The sequence below is a fragment of the Phaenicophaeus curvirostris genome, chromosome 16 (genome assembly GCF_032191515.1).
Source record: "Phaenicophaeus curvirostris isolate KB17595 chromosome 16, BPBGC_Pcur_1.0, whole genome shotgun sequence".
Lineage (NCBI taxonomy): Eukaryota > Metazoa > Chordata > Aves > Cuculiformes > Cuculidae > Phaenicophaeus > Phaenicophaeus curvirostris.
This window is the reverse complement of record NC_091407.1, coordinates 14,250,442-14,266,467: the sequence shown is the minus strand read 5'-3', so window position 1 is coordinate 14,266,467 and position 16,026 is coordinate 14,250,442. Positions and strand designations below refer to the sequence as shown.

General features: G+C 55.2%; 1 protein-coding gene across 1 annotated transcript; it reads right to left on the bottom strand.

The window, feature by feature from the left end:
• Positions 1-12,263: 12,263 nt before the first annotated feature.
• On the bottom strand, positions 12,264-15,538 carry MRPL28 (mitochondrial ribosomal protein L28). The gene is made up of 5 exons (XM_069869754.1): positions 15,221-15,538; positions 14,912-15,064; positions 13,768-13,902; positions 13,095-13,181; positions 12,264-12,641 (listed from the first exon to the last, which is right to left on the bottom strand). The coding sequence occupies exons 1-5, from the start codon at positions 15,506-15,508 to the stop codon at positions 12,564-12,566; spliced, it is 741 nt and encodes a 246-aa protein (XP_069725855.1). The 5' UTR covers positions 15,509-15,538; the 3' UTR covers positions 12,264-12,563.
• Positions 15,539-16,026: the final 488 nt, after the last annotated feature.

Genomic DNA, 16,026 nt, shown 5'->3' with positions numbered 1-16,026 from the left:
GTGTTCGCAGAAACTTTTGAGCATTGGCCAATGCCACTTGAGGAAAACTGTGGTTCTGGAGGACTCAAAGTACCTGAGAGTGTGGTCAAAGTGGAAAAGGATGACCTGGACCTTGTGGTAACATCCAGATCCCTTGGAGGCCGTTTCCTCCCTGGGTCACTTACCCCCTTTAATACTACTAGAATGGTTGAATGCCCTGTGCCCCCATTCTTCAGGAGAGGGCTCCTCTCCTCTGCTGTCCCTTGCCATGAGGACTGACCCCTGAGCAAGCCCTCTGGGATATTTAAAACCAGTCCTTTTGGTCCCTCTGTTGCTGTGTCTCCTTTCTGTGGTCCTACTGAAGATCTGAGCCAGTGGCTTTGGACAACACGGAGAAACCCATAGTGGGAACATAGACATTTTTGACTCAATGGTGTCCTGGGAGGCCCAGGAGCTCCTTAGCTCTCCAACCAGAGACCCTGCATCCTCTCTGCAGAGGTCTCTGCTGGCTTAGTCCTCATTCTCACACCGTGGCCACCAGCACCCAGGACGCCAGGCATTTCCCAGCCATTTTCCACCACCAGCTCAGCCTGTTGACCTAACCTGGCCATCTGCCTCCTCTGTCCCCTCCTGCCCCAGGGGAACCCATTGCTCAGGAATGGCCATTCCTGTGGCCTCAAGGAGCTGGGTGGCCGGTGTCCCCTGCTCACCTCCAGTATCCGTAGCTGGCAGCTCGCCACTGGCCACCTTGACCCATCTCAGCTCAGTCCCACTAGCTCCCACCTCCTCCTGCCTGAAGGCCCCACGTCGTCCGGTCTGTGTCCACGTGGTCCCTGCTCACATCTCACCTGCCCTTTGGTGCCGTTGTTTTTCTATTTGCTTTTCAGGTTCCTCGGCTCTGATCTCTGTTTCTCTCGGAGTGGGAGGACAAGTTCTACCCACTCGCCGCTCTCCGACTTGTGGTGCTGGCAACTCTTCCTTTGCATCATTTGTATCCCATGTCCTTGTGGGAAGGTGACTCCCCCATCCCAAGGCAATGACACCTTCCCAAGGTAAATCCCAGGGGACCCAGGACGGCTGTTTTGGGGGCAGCCCCCCCAGATTTGCCCTGCTGCCCATGGAAATCATCATCCCAAACCAGGCACGGGGCAAACCTGCCCTGGCAGCCCTCCCTGCCTCCACCGCCCTGGTAGGAGGTGAGGAGCGAGGGTCCCGCTGGCGTCTTGGCAGGATCCCAGTGAGGATTCGGGGCTGGCTGCTGCCAGGAACATCCCTGTCCTCTTTGTGCTCCCTCTGGTAAGCGGCGCAGTACAAATATCAGCCAGCTTCTTTGAAATGAAAATAAAACTGATAAAAGTCGGACAAATCCTCCACCCCAGCCCCCGCTGCTGGCCCAAGCAGTGGCTCTTTCTGCCGCCGAGCCGGCTCCCGCAGTTATAAATACATTATGTATGCCGGTGTCCATCGGCCAGCGCCTTTTGTTGCTGCTGAATATGTCCAGGCCAACAAAAGTGGACTGGATTAGCCACAGTGGATTAAAAGATTTTCTTCTTAGAGTTTACCTAATAATATAACAATTGACATAGAAGGTCTCTTTGAACTCTACACGACTCTCTTATTTTACCATCTGTGAGTTTGCTTTCCGTGCCGCTGATGGGGCACCCGTCTGCCGATGGTGCTGGTGGTGGGAATGCTGCCTGGAGCCGAATTTGCCGCGGAGCAGAAGCAAGCAGCCCGTGTTTGAAGGGAGGCAGCGGGAGAGGAAAGTGGCACAACTTCTGTCCTCCTGCCTTTGTCCTCGGCCCTTCTGCTGGTGGCCACCGAGCTCACGATGCTGCGGCGTAGGGAGGGAAGAGACCCAAGGCGCGGGCTTGAGCGATGGGGAAGCCACTGGTCATCTGCAATTTGAGGGGTCTGGAGAGGTCCTAGGCAGAATAAGCTCCTTCATTCATCACAAATTTGGGGAGAGTTGCCGAACCGTGAGCCGATGGAGTTTGCTCTTCTTGATTCAGCCGTTGGGCTCTGGCCACCGTCCCTGGTCTCCATTGCAAGATGGGTCAGGCAGCGGCAGTAGCGACAACGGGAAACATGGAGGGCAGCGACAGCAGGGGAGGAAGGCTCCCCCCACCATCCTGCGGTGCCGCCGCCGCTCGCCCCCTCCTTCGGCACACCCCGCCATCCCAGCCCTTGGGCTTTGATCCCGTCCGGGGGGGCTCCATTCACAAATCTTTCATAGCCGCCTTTGGAAATACCCGTCTTCAGAAGTCACGCGTAATGAGATGGGGAAGACGACGAGCAATTTAGGCGCCGCTCTTTCTGGCTTGTAGGGGTTTTTTTTCATCTCCATCTCCCCTCCTTTTCTTTTTTTTTTTTTTTTGTTCCCCCATCTATTTATCTTTTTTTGCAAAGACACTTTTGGAGCGGCACCGACTTTACACGGGCTCACCACACCACCCTAGACCCACTGCGGGGGCAGGAATATGGGGCTCGCTCCTCTCAGCTGGGGGCCTTTGATGAAGCTGCTTTGCGAAATTTGATTTGAAAGGCCTACGATGGCAATTTGGGGAGAATGGTGGAGCCTTTCTCCACCCGCCTCTCTTTGTCTCTCGCCCGAGAGGGGGGTTTCATTGTGGGTGCCGGGGTCGGGGTGGTGGCGTGGGTGGGGTGGGGCGATGGAAGGGACCGCGGCGCGGGAGAACAATAAGCGGGGAGATGGGGAGAGTTGGGATTTCTCACCTGCCCGGGCGTTCGCAGTCCGCCATGACGCGAGCAGCCGCCCTGTTCACCGCTGGCCGGAGCACTTTTTTTCCCCCAGACTCTTGAACCTATTTCCCTTTCTTGGCAAGTGCGTGGCTGGAAGATGGGAATCTTTACTTTATATTGCAGCTTGGGCTTCCCAGCCTGATTGGCTGCGGTCAGGACCAAATGCTGGTCCTTCCATCCCATCGTCACTATGGCAACCGGTCCCGTTAGGCACCACCGATTTACTTATAATTACTGGGTAAATAGTCAAGACAGGCCGCTTTCATCCCACACCGAGAGATTGCTCATTGCCTCTTTTCCCTTCCCTTTTTTTTTTTTTTGTTGGAGGAGGAAGCCCTAAAGAGCAGCAGCACTTAAGGGAAACTCTTTGAAGGCTGTTACAGAAAGCGGTGCCTCCCCTTGGCCAGCCTTTTCCCCCATCGCTCCTGCTGCACAATGCATCGATGTCAGGGCTTTCCCACACCATCACACAGCCCTCAACAATCTTCTCCTCCAAGGAGCAGCTCTGGGTGGGGATGGATGACGCCCTGAGGGTGCGAGGGTCTGGCCACAGCGGGCTCTGCCACAGCCATTGCTTCTTCCTTTCATGGAGACCTCACACTGGTTCCTCCAGAGAGCTAGGATGGGGCTGAACAGTCCTCCATCACCTCCACCCTCCTTCACCTCCGCTGCCTTTAGTGATTCGTGTTCACAACATGTGGAGTTTCCGCCTGGCCACCAACATTGCCTGAGCATAGAATCATAGAATCACCAGGTTGGAAGAGACCCATCTGATCATCAAGTCCAACCATTCCTATCAGTCACTAAACCATGTCCCTCAGCACCTCGTCCACCCGTCCCTTAAACCCCTCCAGGGAAGGTGACTCAACCCCCTCCCTGGGCAGCCTCTGCCAGTGCCCAATGACCCTTTCTGTGAAAATTTTTTTCCTAATGTCCAGCCTGAACCTCCCCTGGTGGAGCTTGAGGCCATTTCCTCTTGTCCTGTCCCCTGTCGCTTGGGAGAACACCATCGCCTCCGGGCTCGGCCAGCCCCTTCCCCAGCTCTGTGGGACCCAATGGTGATGTGAACCAGGAGAGGTCAGCTCGCACCTTTGGCTCCAGCTCCTTCCTCCAGTCTGGGACGCTGGGGCACCTTCCTGCCACACTGCTCCTTGCCAGTTCTGCTGGGGCTTCTCATTACTCCTGGTGGGTGTTTAATGACGAGGGACAGAGCGATGCGCACGGGTCTTGTTGCCAGAGCTGTGAGCACAGGCAACTCATGCTTGTGGATGGAAAATGGGCAAAAAAAGGACTTGGGAAAAATCTAAGGGCTAGAGAAATCCTTCAAAAATGTGGAGCTCACGGGCAGCAGGGTGAGAAAGGAGCAAGGTGGTCTTGAGGGAAATGAAGCAAGGGTCGTCTTCCCAGTCCCTTCTCACAGCCATCCAGAGGGAGGGGTCCCTCAGGACAGCTGCAAGAGGAGCAGTGGGAGATGATGCCTGAGCTCCCTGCTTCGGTGGGAAGATGGGGGATTCCCACCCTGCTTGCTGGGGAGTACAGAGGACAGGGTTGATCACAGACAACAGCGTAAAACCAGGTGAGCAGGGAGCAACAAGGAGCCATAGGGCTGGGAGACACCTCCAGGGCTTCTGAAGGAACCAGGGGTTGCCCAACCTATCTGCTCCTAGGAAGGACACTTCGGAGGCTGGCAGATGTGATAATGATTTTCCTAACAGGGAAAATCACCACAAGAAGGATGTTGAGGCTCTGGAGTGAGTCCAGAGAAGAGCAACGAAGCTGATGAATGGCCTGGAGAACAGACCTTATGAGGAACGGCTGAGAGAGCTGGGGGTGTTTAGCCTGGAGAAGAGGAGGCTGAGGGGAGGCCTCATTGCTCTCTACAACTACCTGAAAGGAGGTTGTGGAGAGGAGGGAGCTGGCCTCTTCTCCCAAGTGACAGGGGACAGGACAAGAGGGAATGGCCTCAAACTCCACCAGGGGATGTTTAGACTAGACATAAGGAAATTTCACAGAAAGGGTCATTGGGCACTGGCAGAGGCTGCCCAGGGAGGGGGTTGAGTCATCTTCCCTGGAGGGGTTTAAGGGACGGGTGGACGAGGCGCTGAGGGACATGGTTTAGTGACTGATAGGAATGGTTGCACTCGATGATGCCGTGGGTCTCTTCCAACCTGGCGATTCTATGAACGTGTGGGCCTGGGGAAAAGGGCTGACTGATGCCCTGTGCTGCTGCAGCTCATCCGGGTGCCCGGCCAGCCAAGCAAATGGCCCGTCTGGGTGCTGGGGATTGGCAAAGGGAGGCACTGAGCGCTGGGCTCGTGTCAACAGCTGGGAAGGCTCAGCTTAAACAAACACACCGCCCAGCTGCATGCAGGATGCGGCCCGCCCCGATTCAGCCAAGCACCTCAGCACCCAGCTCGCTGCAGGGCAGTGAAGGGGCGAGCAGAGCAGGTGAGTCTGTACCACGCAGCCACCCCGGGGAATGGCATTACAGCCCTGCCTTTAAAGCTGCTTTCTGCCGTTGGGGCCAGGAGATGGCCTGCTCCGGGCTTTACAAGGCACAGGGGGTTGGGAAGCACTGCAAGGTATGGGGGTGACCAGCTCAGGACCCTGGGGCCATTGAAATCAGCACAGCTTGGGTGCTGCTATCTGGTTGTGAGTCTCACCACGCTCTGGGGTTGCTCTCTCGCTTACGCTTTTCCTATTTGAGAAGCGGCTTCCCTGCAAAGTGCTTTGCAGATCGCTTCCTTTCTGCTGAAGACAAGCTGGTACCTCTCCAGGGACCTGTGTGCTCAGGACCCTCCTGCCCATGCTTGCGGCTGGGGACCCAGGCACAGGCACCAAGGCCATGCAGCCAGTCTGGCAGAGCCTCCTGAGCATCCTCCAGTGGTTCCCATGGTAACTCCCCGGCTCACAGGCTCCCGAGCAGGCACGTTTTTAGCCTCACACCATCACAACTTCAACCACACCTACCCACCACCCCGGCTCCCATGCCAGGATCTCAACATACACCACTCTCTTCCCCCTCCAGCTACCCAGGACTTTCTGACCTCTCTGCAAGTGAGCCACCCTGCTGCAAAGAGCAGCTCCACAAGCCTCCTCAGCAAAAGTACCTTCCCCAGAGCCCTGCAAAGGCTCCAATTTGCCTCTTTCTCCAGCATGTCATGCAGAAAACAAGAAAAAATGAGTAACATAAGAGAGCGGCACAGTGTTCACACTGTGGAAAGGGAAGCTGAGCAGGACAAGCGGGTCTGTATACGGGTGGTTTCCCACCTCCACGCTTCGGCAGGTCCCAGCTCTGTGCATCCCAGGACCATCTGGCCAGGCAGAATCCTGCTAGCTCGGTGCCTGCATCCACAGAGATTCCCCCCCCATCTTTGGTGCTGGCACCCAGCTCCAGTCCCACGCTTTGAATCCAGTGGAAGAGAACTTGTAAAAAGAAAAGGGAACAATGCCTAAAGAGCAAGCCTTGCAGCAAGACTTGAGGCTTGATGTCAAATAGATCCAAGAGCTTAAAATGTGAGAAACAGGAGAAAGTACCTGGTACAGTGGGAGCCACAGTGGGACAAGGCTCAATTCCCAGGGTTGGAGGAAGGCAGATTAATGTTAGCAGTAAAGACTTTCCATCACTTCAACCCCCTTGAATCAGTGTACGGCTTTCAAAAGGAAAGATATAACCAAGTTCAGGTCCTCAACCAGCCTCAGAGGTCCATCCCTGGAGGTGTTTGAGGCCGGGTTGTGGATGGGGCTCTGAGCAACTGATCCTGCGGGAGGTGTCCCTACCCATGGCAGGAGGTGGAACGGGACGGGCTTTAAGGTCCCTTCCAACCCAAACCATTCTATGATTCCAAGTCCCCATGTGAATAAATACCTGGTTAAACACCAAGTGCGCAGTGTGTTCTGCAGGGGTGTCAAGGGCAGGGGCAGCCCCTCTGGGGCTCTCTGTGCAGCCTGGGGCTCCTCTAGTTTGCGCGAAAAGGGAGGTGATGTGGTTTGCTGATGATACCTGGTTGATCAGGGCAGGAGCAGCTGGTAGAGTTCTGCCTTTATAAAGGCACACAGGGAAAAATCCAGCCTGAACATAAGCCAGCGCCAGCGAGGTGTCCTCACACAAAGGAATTCCTGCTTCTTACAGGGATAAATAAGCCAGTGACCCCTAAAGCGGTCCTGGGGGTTCTAGAGGGTTCCTGGGGGTCCTAGAAGGCCCTAAGGGTGTACCAGGGGGATCTAGAGGGTCCCAGGGGGCTCTAGAAGGGTCCTAGAAGGACCTAAGGCAGTCCCAGGGGGCTCTAGAGGTTTCCATGGGATTCTAGATGGGACCAAGAAGGCCCTAAAGGGGTCCCAGGAGTCTCTAGAGTGTTCCTCGGAGTCCTAGAAGGGTCCTAAAAAGCCCTAAAAGGGTCCGCAAAGGGGTCTAGAGGGTTCTGCAGAGTCCCAGAAGGGTCCAAGAAGGCCCTAAAGGGATCCCAGGAGGCTCTAGACTGTTCCTCAGGGTCCTAGAAGGCCCCAAGGTGGTCCCAGAGGGCTCTAGAGTGCTCCTGGTGGTCCTAGAAGGGTCCTAGAAGGCCCTAAAGTGGTCCCAGAGGGCTCTAGAGGGTTCCTCGGGGTCCTCAAAGGGTTCAAAACGCCAGTGTGGTGCTGGGCAGCTCTGATTTAGGCTGAGGATGCAGCTCCACCAAACATTGCCTCACCCCTCGTACCAGCCCTGAGGTGCTTTGGATGTCAAGGTTGTCTGGCAGAGAGGAAGGCTGGCTTTGTACAACCCCTTCCAGGAACAGGCTCTGTCCATCACAGCCCCATCCATGCCAGGTGCTGCTGGAGAAGCCCACGGTGCTGCCGCTCCCTTTTCCCGACTGCTCCCCACCCCACAGGCTCCCTCCACCTCCTTCAGGTTGTGCATCTCTGAACCCTGCACATCACTGCAACAACGTTTTTGAGCAGCTTTGGCCCCAGGTACCCAGAGGTCCTGCAAGCAAAGCCCAGCTCCTGTCTCAGAAATGTCATTTTCTGCATTTGCCAGACTGCTCTACCTGGCCTGAGAGCACCATTTGCAGCGTTACCATGGTGATGGCTACGTGGTGATGAAGATGCACAGGGACAGCAAAGTCCAGTCATGCAGAGGAGCCCATGGCCAGTCCCCAGCCAGCAGAGCTGCCCCTCGCACCCTCCCACACCCCAGGAGCCCAATCTGAGCCCGTGACGTGCAGCAGAAGCTGTGGATGGAGGTAACTCCACACACCTGCCTGTGCCCTGTGTGCCCAGCACCCCTGGTCCAGCTCAGCTCATGCCTATAGGAGAGATTGCAGCAGGAACTTATCAGGAGCAGATGCGTTGGGCAATGAATGCATTTGCATATGTAGATTTTTATGAGGCATTTTTTTCCTTATGACTCCTTACCGTAAAAGCTAAGCTCCGCTCAGGATCTGCCCATCTTTCTCTCCAGTCAGGAGCCTGCACCTGGCCCCTCACCTGGCTGTTCTCACCTGGCTGCCCTCAGAGCCATGTGTCCTGCCTGCAGCAGAGTCCCAGGACATCATCAGGTTTGCTGTGACATGATGGCCATGCCATCTCCTGCCTCATCTCCTGCAGGGCTGGGGCAGCTGGCCAGGATGAGCAAAGAGTTGGGAACCAATAGGATGAGGGAATCCAGAAGCCACTCACAGAAAGCCACCAGGTTCTTCTACTGCCCACCCCAGGGATGCTCACGCAGAGCCAGGCTGTTGTCCACTGCTCCACCAAGGTGGGCAGGTGGGCTCCTGGTAGTCCCGTGTGCAGCTAATGGCTCCATCCCACCATCCCTGCCTGCAGCCACTCCTCGTGGAGGTGATGGTTTGGTGCATGAGATACTTCCTTGGGTGAGCACAGGACATGGCTGCAGAAGGAGCTTCAGGCAGAAGTTTATACCTTGAAGAAGGGGAGGGAGCAGAACTGTTAGACTCCTTTCTCCTGCTCAGACATTACCCTTCCTCGGCAGCCACCACTTGGTAGCTGGTCTTCTTCAGTTCATTGCTCATCCCCCTTTTCTGAAGCCTGTGGCCATTCCACATGCAGCTTCACAAGGTGGAGTAGCTACTAGGAACTGCATCACAGAAAAAGTGAGGCTGGGAGGACCTCTGGAGGTCTCCAGTCCAAACTCCTGCTCTGAGCAAGGCTGGCTGCAAAGCTAGAGCTGGTTGCCTAGGACCTTGCCCTGTTCTTGAGAAAGCCCCTATGATAGAGGTGCCACCACCTCTCCAGACCCCGCTACAGGGCTGCACCATGTCCTGGGGAAGATTTTTCTTCTATCCAAGCAGCGTTTTGTGTGTCACTTGCAGCCACCAACCAGCATTGCCCATGGCCTCCTGCCCTTTCCTGTGTCCCTTGGAGATGGGCCTGGCTCCATCTTGATCCTTAAAATCCACAAACACAAACCACTTGTTACAAACGATACTCACTGGCCGTGGGCACATTTGCTGCCATTTCCTCGTCGTCCCTAAACACCACAAAGCAGATCCCACAGCTGTCAGGGTGAGCACAGCCCATACCCACTAGCCACCACAGAGCCCAAGTCCAGCTTCTTGGTAGAAATGGAGTCCTGCTGATTAGAAAGGGAACATCATGGTGATATTTGAAAAGCGTTTGCTGGAATTGCTCGGGTGAGTTTCTAAACCTCATGTCTTCTTGAGAAGTGCCGTAGGATGGCAATGACATCAGCCCAGCGTGTTCACAGCTGTGCAACCACAGACATTGCATCCCCTGAAGCTGCAGCACCTCTGGCCCACAAGCAGAGCTTCCAGCTTTCCACCAGTCAGGAGAGCGTGGCCTCTGAGTGAAGCCGTCTGCAGCCAACGTAAGCGTAGGGAAAGGAGCAAAGGAAGGGTTCCTTGGCAAAGGTGGGATGAGAGAATGGAAGGCTCCAACTCAGAAGTCAGGGTTAACCACTTCCCCAGTAGGCTTCCCCATGGAAGAGCTCCTGCAGCCCCCATCACGCTCTTGCAGTGTCCCCATTGGTGTCTCCAGTGGGACAGGAGCTCTCCCACATCTGGGTAAAGGCTCCTGCAACCCCGCAGCAGCCCCCAAACCTTCCCAAAGCATCAGAACCCACAGAATGGGCATGGACCATCAACAGTACTGCAGAACAGAGTCTACTTCAAGGACAGGTGATACCAGCAGCATAGCTGAGGACATACAGCCCAGGCTGCCCCTGAGATCACAGAATCATGGAACTGTTTGGGTTAGAAGGAACCTTAAAGCCCATCCAGTTCCACCCCCCTGCCATGGGTAAGGACACCTCCCACTAGACGAGGTTGCTTGAAGCCCCATTCAACCTGGCCTTGAACACCTACACGAATGGGGCAGCCACCACTTCTCCAGGCAATTTTGGCCAGGGCCTCCCCACCCTCACAATTAAACATTTCTTCCCAAGATCCCATCTCAATCTCCCCTTTTTCAGCTTAAAGCTACTCCCCCACATCCTATGCCTGCACTCCCTGATCAAGAGCCCCTCTCCAGGTTTTCTGGAGCCCCTTTCGCTATTGGAAGCTTCTCTAAGGTCTTCCCAGAGCCTTCTCAAGGCTGAACAACCCCAACTCCCTCAGCCTGTCCCTTAATGGGAGGTGCTCCAGCCCTCAGATCATCTCCATGGCCTCCTCTGGATTTGTTCCAACAACTCCACGTCCTGTCTGTGCTGAGGATTCCAGAACAGAACGCAGGGCTCCAGGCAAGGTCTCAAACACACCGCCACACGATTGGGCGGTAACTTCACATCCCTAAAAGCCAACCCCTAGTTCAGAGCAGAAGCTGATTGCTGTCCCCTCAGCCATCCCAAGCAGCCCCCTCACCACTGAGGACGCCGGTGGGGCCGAGAGAAGCATGCAGGCAGGCGCCCCACATTCCGATAAAGCCGTGGAGAGGAGGGTGGGACAGAGCCACAGGCTGGAGCTTTGCACAGAGCCGCATTAAAATGCATGAGCTGCACTAGCTCTAATGATGAGCAGAGCTGTCAAACAAGGATCTTGTCCCAGCTAATTATCTCTAACAAGGGCAGAGTGTCAGGGTCCCAGAGGAGCCGGGCAGCAGCTTCACACTCAGCTCAGTTGCAGAAGAGGGAGAAGATAAGCAAATGTCATTGTGCTGGCCTAGCTACACAATCATTAATTAGGCAAATGTGACCTTCTGTGTAAGTTTGCTCTTGAGAACCTGGACTTGCTGGAGCTGGGACATGCAGGCAGGCTGGAAACAACCCAGCTTTTGCCACCCAACCTGTCCCCTGCAGTGCTGAACCTCCTGCTCCCGCACAGAGACAGCCCAGCCCCTGACCAGCGCCAGGCAGCTCAGCTGTGCCACACTCAGCCTGGAGCTCAAATACCCCTCCTGAGGGAGGTCTTCAACTCATTCCCTGGCCCAAAAAGCACTGGAGAAGTCTGGTCTTCATGAAAGGCCACTATTGAGATTGCATTCACCTCAACCACCTCCCTCATCCCCAGCTTCCCAGCACAGACTCCAAGCCTACCCAGCAACCACCTCCACAGCACTCCTGGCCCAGATCCTTAAGGCAAACACTAAGGCATGAGGAATTTCCCCTCCCCTGTGGTCTTACTCCATTCCAGTGCAGAGGGGACCAGCCTCATGCTGTTCCCCAAGCCCAGTTTCTCTCTTTGTGGGACCTGTGGCTCAGAAACAGTTGCCTTTATGTGCTGGAGAGGGGAGCACGTTTCATCCCAAGGTGAGGTGAAGGCGAAGTCTCTTCCTGGGGCAACAATCCAGATTTGGGGTCCACATGTGTGGCATCCTGCAAGCTCTGTGCTTGTCCCTCACCTCAGAGCTGAAAGGAAAGAGAGGAGAGGCTGCTTGTTCTCCAGCCAGAAACCCACTGCAGGACCACAAAGCTTACTGACAACAGCCATACACAGCTCTGTTCACTAGCATGTAGAACAGAACCACACACTGGTCTGGTTGAGAAGGGACCTTTAAAGCCCATCCAGCCCAAACCCTGCAGTGAGCAGGGCATCCATCAGGTTGCTCAGTTTCTCATCCATCCTAGCCCTGAACATTCCCAGGGACCGGGCATCTTCCATCTCTCTGGGCAGGGTGTGCCAGCATTTCATCACCTTCAGTGTAAACAATCTCTCCTCTTTCAGTTTAAAACCATTCCCTCTTGTCCTATTGCTACACACTGTGCTAAAAAGCCCCTCCCCAGCTTTCCTAGAGCCCCTTTCAGTACTGGAAGGAAGCACTTTCAGACCCTTGTTGCCAGATGAGAGCAAAGGCTTCAACACCCACTTCAACTACATTTTTACAAAATAAAAGATTTTAAAGTCAGCAACACCAAACAGAGTGAGTGCTGTAACCCAAGGGGCTAGAGGAAGCCATGGGGCCAACGACTAGGGAGCTCAGCCCCTAGGGAGCTCAGCTCATCACGGGGCAGGGGGTTGGAGTTCTGCTTCCAGGGAACAGCTGTGTCTGCTGCAAGGGGGCTGGCAGCTGATCTAGGTTACACCACCACAGTGTCCTATAATGCACTGACGAGCAATGAACATCAGAGAGAAGTTTACCGATATTCCACTTCATTTTATACTGTTACCAAGCCCTCAGCAGCAGCCAACCACTTGTACAGGCAGAACAACCACATTAAGTCGGTCTTACAAAGGCACAGGACAGAAACTCTTTCCTCAGCCCACAGGAATGGTTCCTCACTGAATTTAGGCTGTTGCTAGACTGCAAAAACTGCAACATGCTCCTGGGCACACCCTTTGTGTAGCCCCGTCCACCCAAGAGCAGCTCAGACAGAAGACTCTGCGAACCCCACAGCTTGGGGGGGTTTTGCTCCAAAGGTTTCTATCCTTCTACTCCTTCTGCGTTGCCTGCTCTTTCAGTTGGTTGACAAGCTCTTCAGCGTACACCTTAAAGAGTGGGACAGGGTCCTGAAACAGAGCAGAAGACAGAGCAGTTAAAGGAGTGAAGCTGCCCCATCTCTGGAGGTGTTCAAGCCCAGGCTGCATGAGGATTTGAGCCCGTGATCCAGTGGGAGGTGTCCCTGCCCATGGCACGGGGTGGAACTGGATGGACTTTAAGGTCCATTCCAACCCAAACCACTCCAATGATTAAATAAAAATTAACTTGATATTAAACAGCTATTGGTCAAATATTAAATAATTAATCACAAGCTATGAATAAATTAATACCAAAAAATCCATTATAAACCATATAAATAAATAAATATGAAAATAAATAAACCCAGCCCCAGAATTTGGGCACCCAAATATAAGCAGGTTCCCATGGCTGCTCAGCAGTTCGGGAGTGGTGCTTCTATCGCTCAGGCTCCTCAGACCAGCTGGGCACGCAGCTTGGTGCCAAGAACTGCCTCAGGAACTCACCTTTTTTTCTAGGAGGCGCTGTTTTTCTATTGCTTCTTCTAAACTCAAGCCAACCCATTCTGCCTCCTCTTCGGGGATCGCAAATTCCTGTGAGAACAGAAGGAGCAGGCAGTGCAGTCTATCCAGGTGACCAAGATGCAAATCCTCTCTATGCTCCTCTCCAGCAGGAACGTTATTACAGACAGATCTTAAACACTGTTCCCTCATTTGTGTCAACTAAAGTCCAATTCCCTTCTCTCCTCTACCATTAACAAGAGCCCTGCTTTCTCTGATCAGTAGTTCTGGGGCTGTAACTCATCACAATCCCATGGAAGCAAGAGGCACAGAATCAAACTGCACACCAACAGTCTGGGCTCCACGCTGCAGCGGCAGCATGAATTCTCACTGCTGTTAGCAGCACCAGCTCCTACGAGTGCTTAGTGCAGACCTCAATGACAGCAAAAACATGCTTTGGTGTTCCTAAAGGAGCTATAAAGAAATTAGCAGCCCACAGAGGGACAAGAAGAACCTGATGAACGATGTTTAGCTCTTCTCTGCCCATATCCTTAACCCTAATCACAGGAGCATTAACAGGGGTTTGTGCTGTGACAGGGTGATTAGGGCATTATCAGTCTAGACAATCAGCAAACATCACTGCAGACACCAGGGCAGGAATAGCAGGTCAAGCACCCACCTGGTATTTATTATAGATCGCCTCTCGTCTGGCTGGATCATTGGGATGAAGTTTAGGATCCCGCCGTGCAAGTCGCAGCAGCATTGTTCGCTTCAAATCCATACCCAGCTTTGAGCACATGTCAGCTTTTGGAGTCTGGAGAAAAAGAAAAAGCCTGATGTTAAAATGCACTGAGAGAACAGCTGCTGGAAAACACGCAGGACTATCGACAACCAGAGAACACTACCAGCTCACCCGTGTGGTGTAGAGGCTCTCAGGACACATTAGGAAAGATCCCTTAGGTAGGTCAGGCATTGGTGAAACCCCACGTTGAGTACCAGGTTTGGTTTTGGGCACCACAGGCTAAAGAAGGATCTCAAGATCCTTTGGATCTTTGATACTGGAGAGTGTCCAGAGGAAGGCACGAAGTTGGTGAAGCGTTTAAAAGAAAAGCTGCGTGAGGAGCGGCTGAAGTCACTTGGTCTGTTCAGCCTCAAGGAGACTGAAGGGAGACCTCATAGTAGTTTACTGATTCCTCACCAGGGGAGGAGGAGCAGGTGCTGAGCTCCTCTCTGCGGCCACCAATGACAGGACCTGAGGGAATGGCAGGAAGGCATGCCAGGGGAGGGTTGGGTTGAACATCAGAAAAAGATTCTTCAACCAGAGAGTGGTGGAGCACTGGAACAGCTTCCCAGGTAAACAGTCATAGCACCACGCCTGACAATATTCCAGAAGCACTTGGACAAGGCCCTCAGACACACAGCATGAGTGCTAGGGTTGTCCTGTGCAGGGACAGGAGTTGAACTTAATGACTCTCGTGCGTCCTTTCCATGATTCTATATTCTGGAGTTAACTTGATCGTGGTTCTGACCTTTAAGACTGAGCTCCCCAATCAAAGGCATGTTTAAGGCCAGAGCTTTAGGCCTGCACTGAGGGATGAGCAGCAGCAGATGCCTGTGAGGTGCCGAGTGAGGGCAGCGTGCTGAACCGTGAAATCCTTTAGTTAGAAAACACTCGAGATCGTTGAGTCCAACCACCCCTGTCCACTACTAAACCGCATCCCTGAGCACCTTGTCTGCCCCTCTTTTCAACACCTCCAGGGACGGAGTCTGCACCGATTTTCGAGGCTGCAGCACGGTGAGTCCTGCCAGCCCCGGGGCCTCACCTTGAGAATGTAGAAGTCAAAGCCGTAGGCCTCGTCAATGAGGTCCAGCGTCCGCATGGTGACAGTGATGGTCAGGGTGGCGTCGAGGATCTCACTGTAGAACTGTCGCTCGAAGAGCTGTGGCTTCCATATCTTGGGGAGCCTGGTGGAGAGCTGGGAGGAGGCCGGGGGCCATCAGGGTGTGGGGGCTCCGCTTGCCCGCCCCAGTGGGGCTGGGGCTTCCCCCGGGGACCCCGCTTGCCTGCCCCAACGGCGCCGGGGCTGCCCCCGGGGACCCCGCGGGGTTTACGGACGGGCCAGCACACTCACCTTATCATTGCGCGCGTATCGGTAGCCGCGGATCCACCCCTCGCCGCCCCAGAGCCCCTCCTGCGAGGCCGGAGGGAAGTACACGGTCACCGGCACGTCCTGCACGCGCTCCCGCTCGCCGGTGCGCGGGTTCCAGCGAGGGTACACGGCCTGCGGCCGCCAGTGCACGGGGGTGGGCGGCGTCTCGTCCCGCAGCGACGCCAGGTAGTGCTCGGGCAGCCGCGAGCAGATGCCCTCCCGCAGCCGCAGCGCCGGCCACAGCCGCGGCGGGAACCGGTGCAGCGGCATCGCCCTCCGCCGCTTCCGCTTCCGGCCGGAAGTGGGGCTGGAGCCGCCGCTCATTGGCTGTCGTAGAGGGGCGGGCTGTGCAGGAGCCGGCTTTTATTGGCTAGCGCAGAGTGGCGGGCGGGCCAATGAGCCAGAGCCGCCTCTCATTGGCTGGGATGGAGGGGCGGGGCGCAAGGGGTAGAGCCGCCTCTCATTGACTGCTGCAGAAGTGGGGGAGCAGGAGCCGGAGCTACCTCTCATTGGCTGCTGAGGCGGGAAGGGGCGCAGGGGCAGGAGCCGCTCCTCATTGGCTGGCACTGAGCGGTGGGCGGGGCGAGAGGTCCAGAACTGCTTCTCATTGGCTGCCGAGGGAGCTGCCTCTCACTGGTTAGCGGTGGGCGGGACCCAGGGGCCGGTGCCGCCTCTGATTGGCTGGCGTGGAGAGGTGGGCGGGGCCATCGGTCCAGAGCCGCCTCTCATTGGCTGGCGTAGAGGGAGGGTGCAGGAGCGACGACGGCGGCCGGCAGGGGCCGCGCCCG

Coding starts and splice junctions, on each gene's coding strand:
- MRPL28 (XM_069869754.1), bottom strand. CDS start 15,508: ATGCCGCTGCACCGGTTCCCGCCGCGGCTGTGGCCGGCGCTGCGGCTG. Junction 15,065..15,220: donor GATACGCGCGCAATGATAAG/GTGAGTGTGCTG, acceptor GCCTCCTCCCAG/CTCTCCACCAGGCTCCCCAA. Junction 12,642..13,094: donor AGCGCCTCCTAGAAAAAAAG/GTGAGTTCCTGA, acceptor GCTCTGTTTCAG/GACCCTGTCCCACTCTTTAA.